At 36.7% G+C, this 21,955-nt stretch overlaps 1 protein-coding gene across 2 annotated transcripts in view; it reads right to left on the minus strand.

Moving 5' to 3' along the window:
- LOC126365941 (cytoplasmic aconitate hydratase-like) overlaps positions 1 to 21,955 on the minus strand; it is a 357,848-nt gene that overhangs the window by 17,475 nt on the left and 318,418 nt on the right. For both annotated transcript variants that reach the window (XM_050008715.1, XM_050008716.1), the window contains exons 16-18: positions 19,565 to 19,687; positions 18,001 to 18,186; positions 998 to 1,145 (exon numbers count right to left, since the gene is read on the minus strand). In XM_050008715.1, coding sequence (XP_049864672.1) covers positions 1,032 to 1,145; positions 18,001 to 18,186; positions 19,565 to 19,687 — 423 coding nt within the window. In that variant the 3' untranslated portion in view covers positions 998 to 1,031. The remainder of the gene's footprint in view (positions 1 to 997; positions 1,146 to 18,000; positions 18,187 to 19,564; positions 19,688 to 21,955) is intronic.

Raw genomic sequence — 21,955 nt, forward strand, 5'->3', positions numbered from 1 at the left:
GTTGTGCCTGTCTGCAACTCAGCATCTCCCCTGTATAGTGTGTAGCAATCTACCCTCTTCATAATATCGTCATTATTCGATCCTGGATTTCCCATTGTTTGATTTTCTCGAAGATCATTTAGTAGCCTGCTTTTTCAACTTGTCCTTTCAGCAATTCTGTCTCATCACTGTTTCCACAGACTGAAAAAATAGCGAGGTTATCTACACATGTCTGATGATCTGAATATTGCACTCAACAAGCATGAGTATAAACTTCAGCCACTCATTGCCTCTGATTGTATTTACCAACTGCCAGTCTCCCACATTGTAGGATTGTGAATGCACTTTAAAAGAAAAACAACAAAATAGAATTACTTTGGCTTTCAAATGTGTGAATGCTTAATAGTTCCTAAAACTGGTAGATGTTGAAGTTAAGATACTATTGACAGATCTGGAGTGTAAGAATATTTTTATGGCGATATCAGAGACCTGAGGAGAGTGGAAAGCACAAAAGATATCTTTCACAAACTGGATCTCCTTTAGCTAGCAAAAGATGAAATAAGATTATCTACAGACAAAGTATAAAAATAAGGAGTCAAGAAGAGAGGAAATACACTTTTGTTAGATTATGGCCTCTTTGTTCTGAAGGCTACTGTTTATGTCACATTTTATATCCGCCTCTGTCTTTCACCATTTGATAAACAGCAATTTGTAGTTGTTTGTAAATGAAAGGCATAATTACATAAAATCAGGAGAAGAGTGAACCCACATGGTTATAAAATATTCCACTATAGTATAGCTTGTAACTTCGGTCTAACCTAATGTCCAATTTCATGCACACATTATTGGCACTGTAAGTAACATTTAAATTATAGTGCAGCTTGATACCTGGCATTACATAGTCCTATTATCACAATACTGCCTGATTATTTATCACAATATATTTTAAAATAACATAATAAATTTATTAATGTATTCAGAGCAGCTTATAAATTAATTCCTATACTAGTATTCTTACCGTATATTCGAGTGTAACTTTTACAGCGAGTCACTCAATTTACCATCTTCCGTATCATGTAATTTAGAATGCCACCATGTCTGAAGTATGTGAGATCTACCTCAGTATCAAATCTTGTTATAACCTGGAAACTGCGGCTACCATCAACCTACAATAGTTGCAAAACGTGTCAGTTCTGAACACAACAAATTTAAAAAAGATAAAAAATACTGCCTTCAAATATCATTCATATTCACTTGTAAACTGCTGTATCAGCTGACAGGAATTACACAGCAATGCTGAAAAACTAGGAGAAGGTCAGAAAAAAATGCTGGTAATTTTAAAACTCAATTGATGCCCTTCTTGATCATATTGTGCTATGCTAGCACAAACCAGAGTCATTACCATTTTTTTGCACTGAATGAAGAGTACTTATCTTAACTCACTCCATTATTTGCATTCGTCTGTGGTATGAATTTTGCTAGACGATCCCCTCAATCCATTAACTTTGTGCCACTTGCTTCTTAATCCTCTTTCTCAGCTGGTCGGTGTGGCCGAGCGGTTCTTCACTACATTTTCTTGTCCCCACCCAACAAAAAGGCTATTGCTTAATTATAACCCACATAGTAAACCCTATTGTAAGATAATATCCACATTAACTGAACAGCCTGATCCTGCACAACCAACAATAACCAGATATAACCTACAATATTATGCAAAGTAGAGGAAGCAGAAAGGTCGAAGGAGTGTATGGAGGGTTTATACAAGGGCGATGTACTTGAGGGCAATATTATGTAAATGGAAGAGGACATGGATGAGGTTGAAATGGGAGTTACAATATTGCGTAAAGAGTTTGATAGAGCACTGAAAGACCATCAAAACAAGGCCCTGGGAGTAGACAACATTCTGCTAGAACTACTGTTAGCCTTAGCAGAGCCAGCCATGACAAAACTCTTCCATCTGGTGAGCAAGGTGTACGAGACAGGCCAAATACCCTTAGACTCCAAGAAGAATATAATAATTCCAACCCCAAAGAAAGCAGATGCTGAAGTGTGTGAACATTATCTAAGTATCAATTTAGTAAGTAACAGTTGCAAAATACTAATACAAATCCTTTACGGATGAATGCAAAAACTGGTAGAAGCTGACCTCATGGAAGATCAGTTTGGATTCCGTACGAAATATAGATACACACGAGGCAATATTGACCCTACAACTTATCTTACAAAAGAGGTTAAGAAAAGACAAACCTACATTTATAGTATTTGTAAACATAGAGAAAGCGTTTGACAATATTGCCTAGAATACTCTCTTTCAAATTCAGAAGGTGTCTAGAGTAAAATCCAGGAAGCGAAAGGCTATTTATAATTTTTACAGACATCAGACGACAGTTGTAACAGTCTAAGGGCACGAAAGGGAAGCAGTGGTTGGAAAGGCCGTGAGACAGGGTTGTACCTAACTTATCTCCGATGTTATTCAATCAGTACATTGAGAAAGCAGTAAAGGAAACAAAAGAAAAATTTGGAATAGGAATTAAAATCCAGAGAAATAAGAACCTTGAGGTTTGTCAGTGACATTGTAATTCTGTCAGAGACAGCAAAGGGCTTGGAAGAGCAGCTGAACTGAATGAACAGTGTCATGAAAGGAGGATATAAGATGAACATCAACAAAAGCATAACGAGGATAATGGAATGTAGTCGAGTTAACTCGGGGATGCTGAGGGAATTAGATTAGGAAATGAGACACTTAAAGTAGTAAAGGAGTTTTGCTATTTTGGCAGCAAAATAACTGATGATGGTCGAAGTAGAGAGGATATAAAATGTAGATTGGTGATGGGAAGGAAAGCATTTCTGAAGAAGAGAAATGTCTTAACATCGAGTACAGATTTAAAAGTCAGGCAGTCTTTTGTGAAAGTATTTGAACAGAGTGTAGCCATCTATGGAACTGAAACAATGGCGATAAACAGTTTAGACAAGAAGAGGATAGAAGCTTTTGAAATGTGGTGCTACAGAAGAACACTGAAGATTAGATGAGTATATCCTGTAACTAATGAGGAGGTACTGGTAAAAATTGTAGAGGGAGACCAGGAGATGAAGACACTACGCAGATTCAGAAGGATGTAGGTTGCAATAGTTACCCAGAGATGAAGAGGCTGCACAGGATAGAGTAACATGGGAAGTAGCATGGAGAGCTGCAGCAAACCAGTCTTTGAAATGAAGCACACCAACATTTCACTTGCTCTTCTTTGTCCAAACTATAGACCAGTTATGGGTCAACTAACATTATTTTCTCTGCATTCTAATTTCTCTTGTTCTCTCTATTTTAGCCAAAACTTGCCATAAATGCATAAGAGTGACCTCCTTGTGGCTGTGATATACAGTCCTATGGCCAGTGCTCTATTGCTTAACTTTTGATAAAGCCTCATTAATTGTTTGCATGCAAACATCAACATACTGCTACAATAGTTTACTGTTGGAACATATACAAGCAGTAAAAACTTAACCACACATTTAAATTGAACAGACACTGTCATTGCTTTAACACATGGCCTATTGGTGTACCACTTATTTCACGTTTAAGTTGATGCATTATTATTGTTGTTCTAACCAACACAGGTTTCTTGTCTGAAACTCAGCCTTGGACTGACTGTTTCGGGACCAAAAATTGGTCCCTTATATATCATCACAATAATAGGCTCTGAAACTACACATTGGTCGATGTTTAATTTACAGAAATTACAATTAAAACTTAACTCAGAGTAACTGCATAAATTGAAAAATTGCATCTTTTTAACAGTTTCTTCTATTTCAAGGAAGAAGCTGTATTATTTGTTTAAATAAATGCAGGTATTGTTCACTAAGCCTTATCCTTCAGAATTCTCCAAAATAAATTTGTAAAACACCTCAATGGATAAAGCTTCAATGTAAAAATGGCACTATAAAAATGTTGGCCTCCGCAGCAATAGTTTAATCTGAGAATGTAAGATGACCCTGTGCTTTTCAAATGACAAACTTGGGAAAAAAAAAACAATTGTCTTATAATTGGATAAATACGTTATGTAGAGATGTGTTGGACAGAGCATTTCAAAGAAATATAGAAAGGGCTCGGGTACAAATCATTTCAGACAAGGGGATTATAATCAAAATTGGGAAAACAAAAATTATGATGGGAGGGATGATGATGACGATGACGACGACGATGATGATCTGGATTTCTATGATCATCATCGTCGTCGTCATCGTCATCATCATCCCTCCCATCATAATTTTTGTTTTCCCAATTTTGATTATAATCCCCTTGTCTGAAATGATTTCCTCCCATGTTAACACCATAAAAGTTTACTAAATCACCTCCTTGTAGTTCAGGTTCTTAGTTCTTATTGTATTTTGTCCTTAACCCTGTCTTGCCAAAAATTACCCCAAAATTTTGATCTACTCTAACTTACTTTTTACTTACTTAATGTGGTGCTCTTGTGTAATTACCTCCCTGTTGTTGCATTATTTTATTTAGCAATTCATTACCCTTATTGTGCCACGTATTGAAATAATTATCCTTCCCCCTCATATTGAGGATATTCAGCAGTGTCCTTTAGGCTAACTGTCCACAAATTTTAGCACCCTGATTGAAATGTTGAGAGTTGAGGTGGATATCAGATCTCTTGGTGGTCACATTTCTGATAGTTCAAATATTTGTGAGAGCTTTTTTGAATGCAAAGAAATAGTAAAAGATAAGGAGCATGAGAAATGTATGGTACATGAAGATGCAACTAATGTTTTTCAGGGTGGTGAGGGAGAAATTAGGGCAATGAAACTGAAAATGTGGATTATTTTGTTGGACTGGAGGATGACTGTTAGATGAGGAGTAAGAGGAGTCTATGTTATTAAGTTGACAGGGGTAGGTAGAAATGAAACGGAAGTTGCAGATTAACTGTCTGAATCTGTTACGTGAGTAAATACCAATAATGCTCATGAACTGGCCATTGCAAATGTTCAGAATAAATATGTATGTGAGATGTCTAACCAGCCTTTTATTCTAAATCCTGAAGTTAGTAATTAAAGTTTTCTGTGCACGGTTCAGAATAAATATGTATGTGAGATGTCTAACCAGCCTTTTATTCTAAATCCTGAAGTTAGTAATTAAAGTTTTCTGTGCACATGTTGGGTAAATGCGAGGGAATAGATACTTAGTAACACACTTGGAAAAAGTTGGCAATCTTGGGCAAAGAGAGTACTGATTGGTGGAAAGTTAACTGCAATAGAATTTATGAATCATTAAAGGAAAGGTAGGGATGAGTGAATTGTGTTGTTAGGGAACTTGTGCAATGACCACTACAATAGAAGTAGCAATGACGACGCTGATATAAACATGGTAAGTGATCTTAGAAACATGAGCATTGAGAATAGCAGAGATATGAATTTCAGTGCAGTCAAATAGCACTTACTACATGAAGACATTAATACAAAGACAAGTGATGAAATAGGAAATCCATACACTCGTGTAAAAACAGGCAACTGGAAGCTTTAGTGGATTCAGGCAGCAGAGTTTCTAGATTATTGGAAGCTTTACCTAATGAAATCAGACAACAAGAATTATACAGAGATGCCAGCGATAAGAATTATGTGTAGAAGGGCTACTGGTAGAAGCAATAAGTAAGTGAGATAGCAAACTTCACTGGTATTTGAAATTTAGGGTGTAGAATTTGTAGCATGATCACTTAGTACTTTCAGAATACATGAAGAATTTATTTTGGGGAATGATTGTTTACATAACTTAGTGCATCTCTTGAATGGAGAGGGAAAACATTGTGTGTGACAATAAGGGAGGCAGTTGTGAAAAAATGGACAGGTTAGCATTAGTGGAACAGGGAAGTTACGTGATAGACGAACATTTAGAACTAGAAGTTGAAGAGAAGGGGTTAATGAAAATAACCGAGGAAAAGATATCTGAAACTGTGTGGCTACAATGTTGATAATTTGTGGGACTACTGACAGGTGTTCTGTGATGTATCAGGAAGTGTGAAGAATTCCGAATGTGTACTAAAATTAAAACCTCATGAATCTTTCTTTAAAATACCACGTGCTGTACCAATCGCAAGGAGACCAGTTGTTGAAAAAAAGTTCCAAAAGGTGGAAAGGCATGGCATAACTAAGGGAAGGCATGGCATAACTAAGAGGAAGTAATAGTGATTATAATAATCCTTCGGTAACTACAGCAAAACATAATGGAGGTGTTCGATTTGTTTTACAGTTCAGACTTCTTAAAAGAGAAAATAAAACATTTATACAAGAGAAAATGATCATCCTGAGTACATAAATGGGTTATTACACAAGTCTGAGTGTATTTAACTGATGACAAGCTTCGATTTAACCTCTGGATTTTGTCAATTTCCACTTGGTCCCGAATCTCTTAAATACGTAGCATTTACCATTGTACAAAAATGCAATCAGTATTGTGTTGTACCCTTTGGTTTCAGCAGCTGAATTCATAACCGTTTTGGAACAGGTGTTAGGTCAGGATTATCTTCTAAATTAATTATATATGTAGATGACATTTTGCTTCTGAACCAAGAGCTGGGATTCAATTATTTGTTATTAAAAGATAGTTGGGTAAATTGTGAACAGGAGGGATGACATTAAAACTGGAAAACTGTCAATTCTTGGTTAATGAACTTAAATTCTTGGGACACTGCGTTACTGAGAAAGGTATATTACCTGACTATGACAAAATTAAAGCCATTTCTGAGTTTTAAATACCCAAAAAGAAGAAACAATTGACATTGTTTATTGGAACATATGGATATTATAGTGTATACCACCATAAACAAACTATGAATGCTAAAAAGTTTGTGTAATTTACTGAAAATAACGCTGTTTTGATCCGTGGCAAGGAATTCCAGGAAGCTTGTGGAATTAGTTGTAATTTGCTGCGTAGACTAGACTTACTCTAACCATTTTGTATATTATGTGATGCTAGTGATTCTGGACTCTGTAAATGGGGGAGATACACGTCAGACAACTGCTTTCATGAGTAGGATGCTCCAAAAACATGAAAGAATCTACACTGTAACCAAGAATGAACTGCTACCTGTACATTGGATGTTTACCAAATTTAGAAACTACTTGTAAAGACAAAATTATTATGTACTCAGTCCACAAGGCCTTTAGTTTTTTGAAAGAATGCAAGTCGTATCACAGTAGGTTGGCGAGGTGGATCTTATTTTTAGAACAATTTGACTATAAATTCAGTATGTTATGGAGCCTGAGAATCTAGTTGCAAATATAGTGTGTCATTTACGATCAGGAGGGTATAATAATATTGAGGAGGAGGAGGAGGAGAAAGATTAGAGCTCATGATTAAGCATCTGAAAGAGGTTAAAGATGAGAAGGTAACTAAGACCTTCTGCAATATCACTCGTAGAGAGCAGAATCATGATGATAATTGGAACCTAGTGAAATGTTGTTTTGGTAAAAAGAGCTGTACAAAAGTTGAAAAATATTACAAATTACACAAGGGAATATTGTTTATAAGAATGAATTTAGATTCTGACCACTGCAGATTGTGTTGCTCAGTACAGTACTATGACAAATTTATTATGTATACTCTTGAAGGCTATGGACACTTTGGAGACCAGAAGTTTTAAAAAAAATTACAACATGCTGAAAAACAGTAAGGAAACAAATTTCAATTTGTGACTTCAACAAGTGAAGCTAAGCAACAGAAATTTTCATGGTCTTGCAAAACATACTACCTCAGAAACCTGTAAGTATTGTTATCAATGTATACAGCTTGTTACCATGAAGAAGAGGAGGGGTGATTTGGGGGGGGGGGGGGTGGGGGGGGTGGGTGGGTGGGTAATGTTCCATATTTGTGATAGAGAACATATTTTCTAAGTATATCCAATTATACTTTGCCAGGAAAGGAACAAACACTGATTTCAAAAATAGAAAAAGGGCTGTTTCACACAAGAAGATCTACCTGTAGCAAATAACACTTTTTAATATCTACTAAGCTACTGGCCAGTAATTCTGCAGAGAGGTGTGTGTGAGAGATTGGTAGGTTGTGCAGGAGTAGCTGCAGTCATGAACACCCCTCTGGATTGAACACATCCCCACAGGTTTTTCACCACATGAAATACCATTTGACAAAAAAAGCAGCTAATTTCATTAATGAACACATTGAATTCCCAGAATGTAAACCTATTTCAGCATAAGAAAGAGAAGCTGTTGTAAAAGAAACAACGAAGAACCATGGTGAAGCAAGAAAGAAGTGACATGATGCTAGAGTTAAAATAGCACAGTTGAATACAGAAGACTTAGTTTTAGTTAAGACCATGAGAGATCCGAACTTTTAACTGCTGAGTTAAAGTTCTTTGGTATCTACATAAGGCGATTCCAAGTACTGGAAACCCACATCAAATGTCACAGACTGATACTATATCTGAAATCTAGGAAGTTGTTTGGGTTAAGGAACATTACTGAACTGAAACCATAGAGCTTAAAGAATAGCTGATCAGCTAAACTGAGGTTGCAAATTTAGTTGTTGACTGCAAGGAAAACTTTTAACTAAAGATATTTTTCATGTGCTAATTACAGTTTTTTTGAAGAAAAATACATTTAAATGTTGACATAAAATTTAACAGTTTCTTACAATAATAAATTGTGTAATACATTCTCGGTATATGATGTCCTATGGTAAACATAGGACCCCAAATGTGTAGCATTTCTTCATTTAGTTTCTATGCTATGTCATTGTCCTACCTGGTTAATCCTTTGGAAACATTATCTTTTATAAATACTGGCAATCTTAGCTACTTAAAATTACTCAATTATGTTGTCTATCGAAAAACACAATAATTGAATGCTGAAGTAATAACTGCACGGAGTTAGTTAAAGCAGCTTGTATTCCAAGTAAGTTTAGTGTTTCAGGCCATGAAGTTCCATGCGACTTTTCGCAGATGATGCGAGAAGTTGCAGCATTAGAAAATTGTAGCGAAATGCAGGAAGATCTGCAGTGGACAGGCACTTGGTGCAGGGAGTGGCAACTGACCCTTAACATAGACAAATGTAATGTATTGCGAATACATAGAAAGAAGGACCCTTTATTGTATGATTATATGATAGCAGAACAAACACTGGTAGCAGTTACTTCTGTAAAATATCTGGGAGTATGAGTGCGGAATTATTTGAAGTGGAATGATCATATAAAATTAATTGTTGGTAAGGCGGGTACCAGGTTGATATTCATTGGGAGAGTCCTTAGAAAATGTAGTCCATCAACAAAGGAGGTGGCTTACAAAACACTCGTTCGACCTATACTTGAGTATTGCTCATCAGTGTGGGATCCGTACCAGATCGGGTTGACGGAGGAGATAGAGAAGATCCAAAGAAGAGCGGCGCGTTTCGTCACAGGGTTACTTGGTAACCGTGATAGCGTTACGGAGATGTTTAGCAAACTCAAGTGGCAGACTCTGCAAGAGAGGCGCTCTGCATCGCGGTGTAGCTTGCTCGCCAGGTTTCGAGAGGGTGCGTTTCTGGATGAGGTATCAAATATATTGCTTCCCCCTACTTATACCTCCCGAGAAGATCACGAATGTAAAATTAGAGAGATTCCAGCGCACACGGAGGCTTTCAGACAGTCGTTCTTCCCACGAACCATACGCAACTGGAACAGAAAAGGGAGGTAATGACAGTGGCACGTAAAGTGCCCTCTGCCACACACCGTTGGGTGACTTGCGGAGTATAAATGTAGATGTAGATGAAGGCAGTAATGAACATTGAAACTGTTAACCATATTTGAAGACACTCAATAACACTGAAAAACTGGATATTTGTTTATATTATATGAAAAGTGAGATAGTTGGCTAGAACATTTCATACAATGGAGTGGTAGAGCTACATAGCTGTACTGATTCGACATTGTTGTGTATTCGAAGATTGTTCAGGTAACCTACACTCATATGAACAAACGGTGACAGAACATTTCCCACTTAAGTGGAGATTTAAAAAGGCTTCCAATTTCCTTCAGTGAACATTTATTTAAGGTTTCAATACTTAATATGTTTGTATGGTCTACCACTGTAGTTGGTTACACGATTTACTTTTAATCTTTGCAAGCTTACAAAAAATTTTCTAAGTCTCATTCTTTGGTTGTTTTTTGGATGTATGAGTTGGCTGTTTCATTCATGTTACTTCTGTCATGACTATTCATACATACATGCACACTGGGAGCTCTCCCCTCCCCCCCCCCCCCCCCCCCCCCCCACACACACACACACAGACAGACAGACAGACAGACAGACAGAGAGAGAGAGAGAGAGAGAGAGAGAGAGAGAGAGGAGTTGAGAAATTTCACCACACATAATTTTCTGACATATTTGTCCATTAATTCAAATACCTCCATTTCATTTACTGGTTAGAATGTAAATTGTGGTGTCTTGTTTTAGTGAACCTATTTCTGTGTATTGATACAAAAAACATGTTGCAGGGCAAAGAAATGACGACATGGCAAAGCAAGACACAACTGGTACTGCTCTAGAGCAGGTGGACATTATGACGGAGTGAAAAATGGAACACGGAACAAAAGCAAAAAGCCAAAAGATAAGCCACACTTTATTATAAGACTTTTTAATAGTCAATTTTGTTATTTCATAAATTGATTTGCACAAAAAAATTTCTATGTGGTTTTCCCACCCAAAAATCATAATTAATTATGTGAGGCATTTTGGGATGCAGTAGTGGTTGTGTAATGCAACAAAGCCAATTAGCCCAGTAAAGGCATTACACAAAAGCCCCTTTGTAAAAAATGTGGAAGAAGTTTTTTTTTTTTATCTTGTGCATATAGCTGAGAGTATGTTGTTTTCAACCTTCAGAATCCTTGGGGGTATTTGTGGCCAAAAAACCATGAATTTGTGCACTTTTTTCACATTTTTGCCAATTACTTTGAGACTATGCACCCTACTTAAAGAGTTACCCATAAATATATATATATAAAATGAAAAAAAAAAAAAAAAATGAAAGAGTATTAAATTTTGCATTCAAATGGCCTACTTAAATGTCAAAATTGGTGCAGTCATTTGGCCACAATCAGTTGTCAGAGTTTGTTCATTTTTACCAGCTTAGCCAGAAAGTCAGCTTGTAACTCAAAAACGGCTACTCCAAATGAAAACTGTCAAGTTGTAGAGCATAAAATATCATGTTACAAAAGCATCTAGTTTTTCCATTTTAGCGTTCGCACACTTGAAAGTCAAAGTAATTACATTTTTTGTTTTTTAGTAAGTCAAAGTTATTCAATGAAATGAAATTTCCAATACGAAAACAAAAATCTGCCCCACCATTAGGAATAGAGATATCTACACGTCTACCTCGACTGACATGCCACAAACAGCTGAGGCTGCCATCCCCTCCATTCCTCTGTAATTGTTTTCACTGTTAGCCACATCCAGTCTGCCTCTGTTGTGTAAGGATGCATTTAAAACTCCTTGTGTCTAGCAAAATTCTCATTCTTCCTTTCAGTTTACTTTTGTTATGCGGTCTGTGCACTTAAAATGAGTGTTCCAAATCATATGGAGGTATTTTTTATAGGCGACGGCAATTTTATGTGGTAAAAATGAAACAGAAAGGACAGGAAACTCTACTACAATCCAGAAAAGACAGGAAGTCACAGCACATTGTAAGTTATTAACTGGTCTGGCTGAAGTTGAAATGCGCAGTGCTTGTCAGAAGAAAAACTGATTGCGTCATCTTTGGCAAAAGTCCCTGCACTGTCAACATAGAATTCTGAACACACAAGAATGTATTTGATTTTAATAAACAGTGCTTTTATTGTGGCAAGGAAATTAATACCAATTAGGAGAAACTTGGCAGACTTCCCTATGCAAACAATATTTTGCTTTGCAAAGTGATGAAACTTGAATTAACAGATACTGATATTGGGGTTGCTAAAAGGCGAGATGATGACACGGGTTGCAAATTTTTAGAATGTATCCATGATGAGGGCCTTTGTGCTAAAAATGCTCGCTACCATAGGCTTCCTCTGAGGGATTTTTACCGGCCAATCAGGAGTGGAGGAAAAAAAGGAAGTCCTGGATCCACACAGATAGAGGGAGCAATGGAAATTATTTCTTCCTGTCCCAGTTTACTTCGCAGGAGTCGAATGAGCCAAGCTATCAGATCCACAAGAAGAGTGAATGAGAACTGTATGCATTGCTGCGGATATACTTCGTGAGAACATCCGTACACAAGTATGTGATACATCACAATTCCTTCTACCTGATGATTTCTTGGCAGATGTTCAATCAGTGATCCCTGAATCATTGCTCCATTTCTTTGAGTTGTTGATTTTGAAAAACGAATGATGACCTCTAGATAAATGGGAAAAAGGTGTCTTGCCTTGTCACATGCAGTGATTTCTGTAGTGAGGCCTTTGTCATTTCTATATTCACTATTGATTGGGCTCAGTACATTTACACACAAAACATTCAAATCAAGACCTGGTGTCAACAATCTGAGCGCAATTGGATTTGTAGCTCTGTTTATGGAAGCTTCCCTGTTTGAGATGTCCTTGATTGCATGACCTGAGCATCCTAATATAACCAGTGAAGGATTCATCCAGCTCACCTCTGGTAGTGCTGATTTTAACAGCTGCATGACCGACAGATTGAATACTTTCCATTCCATGGGAGGAATTATGGCAGTCTCTTTCTGCACTGCTATGGTGTCTGACAAAAACATTGATCAGGAAAGAAGACATTCAACTTGTGAATTTTTGTCTAACATAGCAATGCTTTGGAAAGGGGAACAAAGTCTTCTGAAAGGTATCATCCGTTAAAGACATCAGGTTCTCCATCAGATATCATTTTCAATGAAGATAAAAATGCTGCAGTTGCACAGGAGAAGTTTCTCGCAAATAAGAGCAACAAGAACCACTCAATTTTTATGAGGAAATTTGAGGATGGAGGTATTTAAGTGTTACGGGCAGAAGAGGGTGCAGATTCCTTAATTGTGGTAACAGCAATTTCCCTAGTTGCTGAATCTGACAGTGTGGCAATTGTAAACAAGGACATTGGCGTGCTTGTTGTCCTAACACGATGAGCAAACAGCTACAAAAACTTATACTTCAATAAACTGGGATGAGGGAAATCAGCAAGATTGTGGAACTCCAGTAATTCTTTCAATTTTGATCCTGCATTTGCTCTTTTCAGCCATGCCTTCAGAGGATGAGATACCATATCCTGTTCCTTTTGACCAAGAAAAAGGGAAATTACCAAACTTTATGGAGCAACAGCCACACCTCATAGTGCAAGCTGCCAAATTTGTTAAATCCTCAGTGTCTCAAGACTTAATAGCATGGGCAGGAGACCAACTGATGTTAGCACTGTATGGGAACTACAACTGTCCTACTTTGGACAGGCTTAGGTATGAGCTTTTCATAAAGTCTGCCCGAGAAAATCTTTCCAACATGAAAGGCTACCACCAACATCGGACACAGCAAGGTGGCACTTATTGCAATCCTGCCATCAAGTGCAATCTTGGCCGGTGAAGAAAACTGATCCATGCCAGTGGAAGAGGCTTGTTTTCCACGATAACAACGAAAGATATGGCACTCACATGCTACTGAAGATGGTTTCCTGCACACGTGAAAGAGTGTGCACAACAGTATTTGGATGTTGCAAATCTCGACTGAACTGCTCCTTAACATGCAAACACTGTTGTGACCTATCTTACGAGAACACCCCAGAAATTGGACTCAACAACAGAAGGTAAGTTCAAGGATGAAAAAGTTGGTGAAGGTGCCGCAACGAATCCTGAAGATCGGATGCTGGACTGGGACCTGCCACAGTCTCCCACACTACCTCGATGGACTTGAAATTTGATAAAATGTTGATCACTGTTATTTAAGTTGTTTTTAAATGTTATATTACTCATGTGTAAATACATATTGACCATTACTATATACTTGGTTTTCATTTGAGCAACCCACTCTAACCAATTAAGGCAGGGATAAAACAAATAAAAATACACATGAATGAAGAAAATTAAAAAGACATACATAGAGAAGAAACATGTGCTCAGTAGAGAGCAGTCTTCCCAATGGAAATTTCATTTCATTGAATAACTTCAATTTAAAGAAAAACTACAAAATAGAATTACTTTGGCTTTCAAATGTGTGAATGCTTAATAGTGTCTAAAACCGGAAAACATTTTGTAACATAATATTTCATGCTTTACATCTTTGAAAACTTGACATTTTTCATTTGGAATAGCCATTTTTGAGTTGTAGGCATTGGAGCCGAATTTTAGCCAAGTTGAACGATGTTTGATGACTGATTACGACCAAATGGCTGCACCATTCTGACATTTAAGTAGTCATCCGATGCAAAATTTAAAGCTCTTTTATTCTGGTAAGGGTAACAATTTCAGTCGGATGCACAGTTCGCAAGTGATGGGCAAAACACGTCCAAAATTGCTAAAATTTCTTGTTGTTGTTCCCACCCCAACCCCCACAAAAGTTGTCCTGAAGATTATGTAGGTCAAAAACTTGGAATTGAAGTACTCTCAACTATATACCCAAGATAAAAAAAAACATCTTCTACCTCATTTTTTTGCAAGCAAAAAGTACCCTGTTACTAGACTAAACAATGTAACAAGAAACATATGACAGCAGAGGGTATAAATCTTTCAGTTTAAATATCAGAATTAATGTCACAGCATTTCATAAAAATTCTTGTAAATCTATCTTAGTAATTGACATAAATAAAATAGAAAGAAACATTCCACATTGTAAAAATATATTAAAAACAAAGATTCCATGACTTACCAAGCGGGAAAACGCTGGTAGATAGGCACAATACAAAAACACACACACACACACACACACACACACACACACACACACACACACACACACACACACACACACACACTCTCTTTCCCCGCTTGGTAAGTCATGGAATTTTTGTTTTTAATATATTTTAGTAATTGTTTTGAAGTTGTACTAGCAATTATTATCAATAGCGTTATAAAGTCTTTGATCTCTATGAGAGACCGCTGTTCTTATTCAGTGACAGGGAGGTATAGAGACTTGGTGGGAATGCATTATGGGAAGGATGCTCTTTGTGAGGCACTTGTTGCAAAGGGACCTTATATTGTTTTGTAGTACTCCTGAAGACAAAAGTACTGAGTGTGGAGATACTAAACAATATATCTATTCAAAGTTCAGAAACTGCATTTATTGGAATAATCACCTGAAGTTAGCTGAGTAACAATCCTTTGACCATTTAATATTCTTGGTACAAAGACAATGAGACCAACAACAAACAACCAAGATAAGTACCAATTTAGAATTATAGATGTGATGTGGGACTCAACACAAATTAATTACGAAATAATTGTCAACATCTTGTTTGAAGATAGATAATTGAACAGGCAGTACTGGAGATCTCCTTTACAGTATGTGATCATTACATGAACAAGTCATTAACGTCAATATGTTTGGCGACTCCTGCAGTTGCCAGAACAGGAATATTAATATTCAGTCATGCTCATGAATGTATTTCATAAGCAAAAACAATGTTGTATTAAGCTGCAGGTTTTTAAACATATGTTCCTTGAACCTCTTTACACCCACATGGAGGCCAACTCCACTCAAAAGAAAAATGAATACAAATTGAAAAATTTCTATATCTAGGGATTGGGGCTAATTTACCATATTAGTTCCAAGGAAAGCACAGTTAAATGTAGTCTAACCAGAGCAGAATGATTTTCTTATGCTTTGGGAATTACTTTGTCGATGTCATGTTAATAGGAAACATAAGATTTTGGGACAGTCAGTTCTTTGGTTACAGATAAAATGGTTACCCCACATGTTATTCACCTGGGAGTATATAGTATATATTTTCCTTCAGTGCTCAAAAGGCATTCAAGATAATAAAGCTAACAACAAGAGGCAAACGTCCAGTGAGGACTTGTACCACACTAACATGGCACCTATATGGTTATCTGCAGAAAGGGACAAAGACCAGCAGCCATTAATGCCCCTTACACATCCACAGAGAATGACATTTTACCAGTTGCCACACCCTCCAGGAGTTGGTGTAACAATGTTACAGCATGAAAATTACATTTTATTTGCATTTTAAAGAGTTATTTAGTCTTTCTCTACAGTGGACTGATACACAAAGTGATAATTCCACAAGAAGAAATATTGTAACACACAGCATTATCTAATATTGTTTCTCTTTGTATCAAAGTACAGGGATAAGAGTGAAATGTACAACATGCACAAAGTTTAAATACAGAAGCACTTAATTTTATTGTAGTACCTAAAAACAGCAGAACAGGTGAATTTTTTAATTAATGTATGTCATAAAAACAACTAGTATCTGAAAGTTAATGAAATTAATTCAATACAAAGACAACCACTACCAGAAAAATTACAATTAAGAGTAGTGATAGAGAACTTTAAGACAGCACAAATACAACATTTATTACCATAAGTAACACATACAAAACTTTAGAATGAAGTATTAACAGTATTGAAGCAGATTCTCTGAATTTTAATGCTCATTTCCCACAAATTAGATTTTTTGATACTGGTTATTCTTGCATTAAGCCACCGATATAAGAAGAATGGGATTCATACCCCTTTCCGGACATGTTGATCTTGAATTAAATGTGATTCTACAAAACATTTAAGATAAATGCTGGAATATTTCCTTCAGCAAGACAGCGGCATATGTCCCACCTCATCTCTGCCTGAGCCAATGACTATAAGCTAGTACTGTTTGAATAACTGTGTAACTATAACCTAGTCAATTCTTATCCCATACAATAAGTCTCCCCTGATCTAAAGTTCTGGGTGGCTTTACCGAAATCTACCCCTTTCCCTAGACCTCTCAAGTTCTTTTTCTTCCCCATTTATCCCTTCTGCCTGAAGGGGAGCCACTGGCTCCAAAAGCTTGCCAATTACAACAGTCTTTATGCATGTGTTCTGATACTGCTTGATGAGTATATTTCTTTTCTATCCAATTATATAACTTTAGTCAATTACACATAATGTCACTGTAAAATATCTCTTGAAAAATTTACTATTACAACTACAGGTATTCTGTTCACTTTTCACTACCAACTGTGATATACTACGCTCTTTACAATCTTGCTCTTGAGTGCCTCTTCCAGTTTGGCACTCTAAAGAGCCACTACTAATTGTGATACATCACATTTAGGAATCTTATAGCTGTGGTGCCAGAGATGCCCCTCTCACCTTGATGCCCCAAGCAGCAAATTGTGCCACCTGGGCCTTAACTCAGCCCTGTATGTAATGTATTCACATTATTCTTAATAGATAAGACACATAAGCATGTGAAAGTCTGGAGTCTCTTTGCCGTGCTCTTAAAACAAAATGAAACACTTAATGATGTGAAAGTATTTCTGATAGTTTACTTCTAGATTTAACACTTAACAAGGCCAGAGCTTGTAAAAAGTACAAACTGTATGGAATGCAATGACAAACACTTCTCAAATATACAAATCCTTGAAGAAATTATATCTTACCCATTGTTCCCCATCCCTCCATCACAAACTTAACATCTACTTTTACCCTCTCGTCCTCATCCTCGTCCTCCTCCTCCTGACAAAAGTATTATATCTGAGTACTGAAAGATTGAGATCATTATTTCATTAGCAGTCTGTCAGGCCCTTTCCAATTCTTTTTGTATCACAGCAGTTTTAAGCAGATGCTCTTATTCTCTGCCACAATGTTTTCATTCAAACTAATTAGTTCTTACAAATGTTCTTTCTGATGTTCGTGACCTTTACTAACTTTCTGCATTACTTACCACAACTAGCTTTGAAAGTTTCAGGGATATCATTAAGAGTGGAATCTTGAGAAATACATCTGTGTGTGTGTGTGTGTGTGTGTGTGTGTGTGTGTGTGTGTGTGTTGCCAGTGAATCTAACTTTACAGGTTTCAAACATCTTTAAAACATGTACATGCTAATCATTGCAATAAATCACTGAATACCCAACCTCAACTGTCAGCTGTTGCAGCGGCTTCAGGTCTGCAGGGATATGAATGCTGAACAGCTCTTTTCCTGTGAGGCCAAGAGTCTCTGCATTTTGTCCAGGTAAGTACTGCAAGGGCAAAAGTCCCATTCCAACCAAGTTGGAGCGATGTATCCGTTCATATGATTCTGCAATAACAGCCTTCAAGCCCTAAAACAAAAGAATCCAATGATAAGACAGAAATTTAATTAGACAGAACTTATAAAAGCTGTGCACCAATTGTCAAAACCCACAAGTGACAATTACCAATGAAGAACACCTAAATCATAATCAGCCAAATGTGACACCATTAGCTTTTCTAACTGGGTTAAGGAATTGGGATGAGAATGGAAGATCTGGAGTGACTTTCTTTGGTTTCAGCTGCTATTTGTGTGCCCTTTCCCTTTTCTTCACCCTAAAAGAAGTAATATTAGAAAATTCAAAATCTTAATAGACTCATTGTGGGTGTGTCTGGGAGTCTTGTTTAGTTTTTATGCTTTCGATGGATGCTAAGTGAAAATAAATTCTATTGGATGTGCTTGTCTGCCTTACCGATATTAAGGACACAAAATTCACACAACTGATTTAAAGTTCTTGTGATTGAGTTTACATATTGTCTGAATCACATTATGATTACAGAAATAACAAACTCTTAATATTATTACAAATACTTCAACTTTCCAAACTCTGTGTTATAACATTTTACTTATTTACACGAGTAGTATTTCTTACAGTTCATCCTACACTCCAGAATAAATTCCTTTTCTAGAATATGAGAAACTATACAAAAGAAGAATAGAAGTTTATACTGTTGGTGATAAAGCTTATGCTAGGTGAGGCTTTACTACATAAATGATCAATTAATGTAAAGAAATAAAGTACCTGTTTGCTCACAGAATAATTCCCTCCACAAAATCTGTTCCGCATTAGGGCTAATGCCCTGTAAGAAAACCTCTGGTTGTAGCGTAAAGAAATGAAACATAAGTGACAATAAAAGTTTTGAGTCGGGCCTGGAGATATGCTCAGAGGATGTAATGGTTATGACAACTGCTTGCAAAAATCAGTAAGTTTCAGTTGCGGTCCTGATCTAGCACACATCTTCATTAGTCACAACCTATTTGTTTTATCATTATGGTTGGTATACAGTGTTTCACTCACATCTATAGCTACAAGCCTACTCTGCAGTTTACATTTAAATCTTTGGCAGAGGGTTTGTAGAACACTTTCAGACTATTTCTCGATTGTTCCACTCTTGAATAGCACATGGTAACAATTAAAACATAAATCTTTCTGCGTGGGCTCCAATTTTTCTTACTTTGTCACTGTGGTCATTTCTCCCTATGTAGGCGAGAATCAACATAATATTTTGGCATTCAGAAAAGAAAGTTGGTCAATGAAATTTCTTGAAATGACCTCGCGTTTGTTTTGATGACTGCCACCGCAACTCTCTTACCACACCCAACTTCCATAAACAGCCAACAAAAAGTTCCGAACATAATTTCAGAAGGAATTATGTCACAGAAAGTAAAGACCTGACTGACTTACTTACCAAAAGATAAGGTCCTTTAGCTGCCCAGTCTCTTGAAGATCCTGACCCATAATCTTTACCAACAAGAGCTATGAGAGGTGTTCCTTCCTGTCTGTACCTTTCTGCTGCATCGAATATATCAAGCTAGGAAAAAAAAAAAGAATTGAGTTCATTTGATTACAGTTGTACAAGCGGATCTCTTATCTAAGTAATGACAAAGGAAGATCATCATTCACTATATTGTAGGAGAAAAGCTACTTCTATACATAAGTTTTCCAGAGCAACTTTATGGATGGCTAATCAGATGTAAATTACAAAAGTAATCAATCAGAAAATAACAAAAAAATATGCAAAACTATTAATAATATACATGAGTACAGAACACAATAACTCTGTTCTTTAAGTACTTCCCACACCTTGAGGAAGATAAGTTTGGATTCACAGGTCTATATGGAATCCTTATTGTCAAAATTACTGAAAAAAAAAAAGGGGGAGGAGGGTATGCAAGTGTGCAATTTAGTCAACACATCTAATTTAGTCAAGACATCTAATTTAGTCAAGACATCTAATTTAGTCAACACATCTAATTTAGTCAACACATCTAATTTAATCAACACATCTAATTTAGTCAACACATCTAATTTAGTCAACACATCTAATTTAGTCAACACATCTAATTTAGTTGACATAAATATTACAGAGATACATCAAAATAATCAGTAATCAGCAGCCAATTGCTGATTATTTCAATACATACAATTATAGTTGCTGAAGAGGGATAAAATACTATTACATAAATACTCGACACATTCAAACAGAAAATTATGCAAGAACGGCAATGCAGGTGAATCGAGCACTATTTTCAATGTTTCACTATTTTATGAAAACATATTATCTTTTTAAAATTCTCATGTTTGGAGTGGAGAATGTCAAACTGTATGACAAATAAGCAGTAGCAGAAGGTGAAGGAGTTGCAGGAGTTACTATATGTATTATTTGTAAGTGGTCTGATAGAAAGCACAAATTTGAAAGGCGAGTTACATTATCAACACTTTTTATGAGCCTATCTCCTGTTCAGTACTACTTCAATGTGTTATATGTCTTTCTCCATCAGCTTAATTTTACTCTCATTATCAAATTAAAAAGTAAAGGAAGTCAAATAAAAATACATTTCAATTAGAATGCAAATCTCTATTAAATTACAAAACTTCAAATTGAAATAAAACTGTAGAATATTTCAGTCATTGTATTTGAGGAAGAACTGCTGGCTATCGCTTACCTTCAGGAGGTGAAAAGTGTGGACCTACCAATAGACACATATGAGACTAAAATTAGTGCCACTATTCTACCTCTTTGGAACTGTTGGTTATTTCCTTGGGGAGAAGAGACAGACATATTGGAGAAGGTGAAATGGGACAAAGAAGTATCTCACACCCCAGGATGAAAGGGACCCACATGTAGTGAGACCATTGGTAGACAAAGATGAAGAGGGAAAAGTGTCAGAGACAGTAGGGGATAGAGATAGGACATTGGTAAGTTCTGTGGCAGCCTCAGTTCAGATACGATAACAGAACAGAGAGTGATGATAGATTAAGAGGAAGAGAAATAAAAGTGCAATTAAGAAATAGGGTGCAGGTAAAAAGAAAGGAGGGATGAGGAAGAAAGATGAATAGGTAAAAGTGAGAAGAAAATAATTTAATGTGGCATTAAATACGGAAACAATAAAATTACAATGTAAAATGAGAAAGGAAGAGAGGTCTTGAAAGACAGAAAGTCGAGGATGGTGTCGAGATGTGAAGGTGTTTTGGAAGGGAAGTTCCATCTTTAGCATTTAGGGAACCAATATTAGTTGATATGATTCACATGTGTTGTAGCAGCCATTCAGGTCCCTTGAATGGTGCAGTACAGCCGCTCACCAACTTCATTCTGGACCCCTCCTATTCATGCACTCAGCAAGTTTAATGGTTGTCATGCATATACAAATGCTGTGGAATGGACACAAATTGCTTAGCCTTTGATATTATAGGATTTAACAGTGGTGAGGCCAGAGTAAGAGGTAGTGGGAGGGTGCATGGGGCAGATTTTACAGTTGGGACCATTTCAGGTGTAGGGACTAGGGGGTAAGGACAATGAGTTGGAAATGTCATATGATTTGACTAGAACCTTATGGAGATGAGAAAGACGATGGAAGGAGATAGTGGGTGGTGTTGGGAGCTCTGGGTGATACTGCATAACAATGGGGCATGTCCGAGTGGGACCTGTATTAGACAGAGGTGTTCCTCAACACCTAGAAAGTGAGCACTTTGCTTGTTATGGATTTACTGGCAACTCATTGTAGCCTGGACTCACAATGAAGAACAATTTAACTATGGCACCCAACTTCAATTCATCTGGTCATCTTCCCCGACATAC

This window comes from Schistocerca gregaria, chromosome 4 (assembly GCF_023897955.1).
Source record: "Schistocerca gregaria isolate iqSchGreg1 chromosome 4, iqSchGreg1.2, whole genome shotgun sequence".
NCBI lineage: Eukaryota > Metazoa > Arthropoda > Insecta > Orthoptera > Acrididae > Schistocerca > Schistocerca gregaria.